Genomic DNA, 936 nt, shown 5'->3' with positions numbered 1-936 from the left:
GTTAAAAAGCTGAAGAGGATTTTAGCTCATGAATATGAACCTGTCTGCAGGTTAGAGTCAACACAACTTTAACATCAGATTAATCTGAGCACAGAAATAAAACATGGAGTCTGACCTCAGAGTCTCCAGTCCACAGTCTGGACTCTCCAGAAAACCACACAGCTGCTTCACACCTGGATCCTTCAGCTTGTTTTCACTCAGGTCCAGTTCTCTCAGGTGGGAGGGGTTGGACTTCAGAGCTGAGGCCAGAGAAGAACAGCTGATCTCTGACAAACTGCAGTATCTCAACCTGAATAAAGAGTAAAAGATGAGAGTTTAGAGACAAAGGTGAAGGTCTCTCCCCCCCACCCCCTCTAATCCAGAGAGCTTCATTAGCTTTCAGCCATTGAACAGTGTAAATGTTAAAAAGCTGAAGAGTCTTATGTCTTTCTCCGAGCTTTCAAAGAAATTTGAACTTCCTGAGTCTCATCTTTTTCGATTCTTTCAGATTAGGCATTTTATTCAGAATCAGAATCCCAAGTTCCCCAGTCGCCCCCCAGAAACTCTATTGGACCGCCTGCTAGCTCTTGATCCGAAACAAAAACGACTAATTTCCAATATTTATAATCTCATTAACTCTCCTATTGATAGCCTAGCACCCAACCCTAAGGAGTCTTGGGAGCTAGAGCTGGGAATTACGCTGCCTGACACCTATTGGCAACAAGTTTTACATCTCGTTCATTCCTCTTCAATTTGTGCAAGACACAGCCTCTTACAATGTAAAGTTGTTTATAAAGTTCACTATACTAACATGAGACTATCGCAGATTTACCCTTACATAACTGATTCATGTAACAGATGTCATCAATCCCCAGCCGACCACCCACATATGTTTTGGTTCTGCCCCAGGCTTGCTACATTTTGGTCTGAAATTTTTAAAACTCTTGCCACAGCATA

At 42.4% G+C, this 936-nt stretch overlaps 1 protein-coding gene across 1 annotated transcript in view; it reads right to left on the bottom strand.

The window, feature by feature from the left end:
* Positions 1-936, bottom strand: part of LOC111644959 (uncharacterized) — an 80,064-nt gene that overhangs the window by 48,363 nt on the left and 30,765 nt on the right. Inside the window, exon 15 of the mRNA XM_087170318.1 lies at positions 116-289. Within this exon, the coding sequence (XP_087026444.1) occupies positions 116-289 (174 nt within the window). The remainder of the gene's footprint in view (positions 1-115; positions 290-936) is intronic.

This window comes from Seriola lalandi, unplaced genomic scaffold (assembly GCF_002814215.2).
Source record: "Seriola lalandi dorsalis isolate HSWRI2012SDOR001 ecotype SW California unplaced genomic scaffold, Sedor1 jcf7180002054945, whole genome shotgun sequence".
Taxonomy (NCBI): domain Eukaryota; kingdom Metazoa; phylum Chordata; class Actinopteri; order Carangiformes; family Carangidae; genus Seriola; species Seriola lalandi.
Note: the sequence above shows the minus strand (reverse complement) of the source record. Positions and strands in the feature narration are given on the sequence as shown.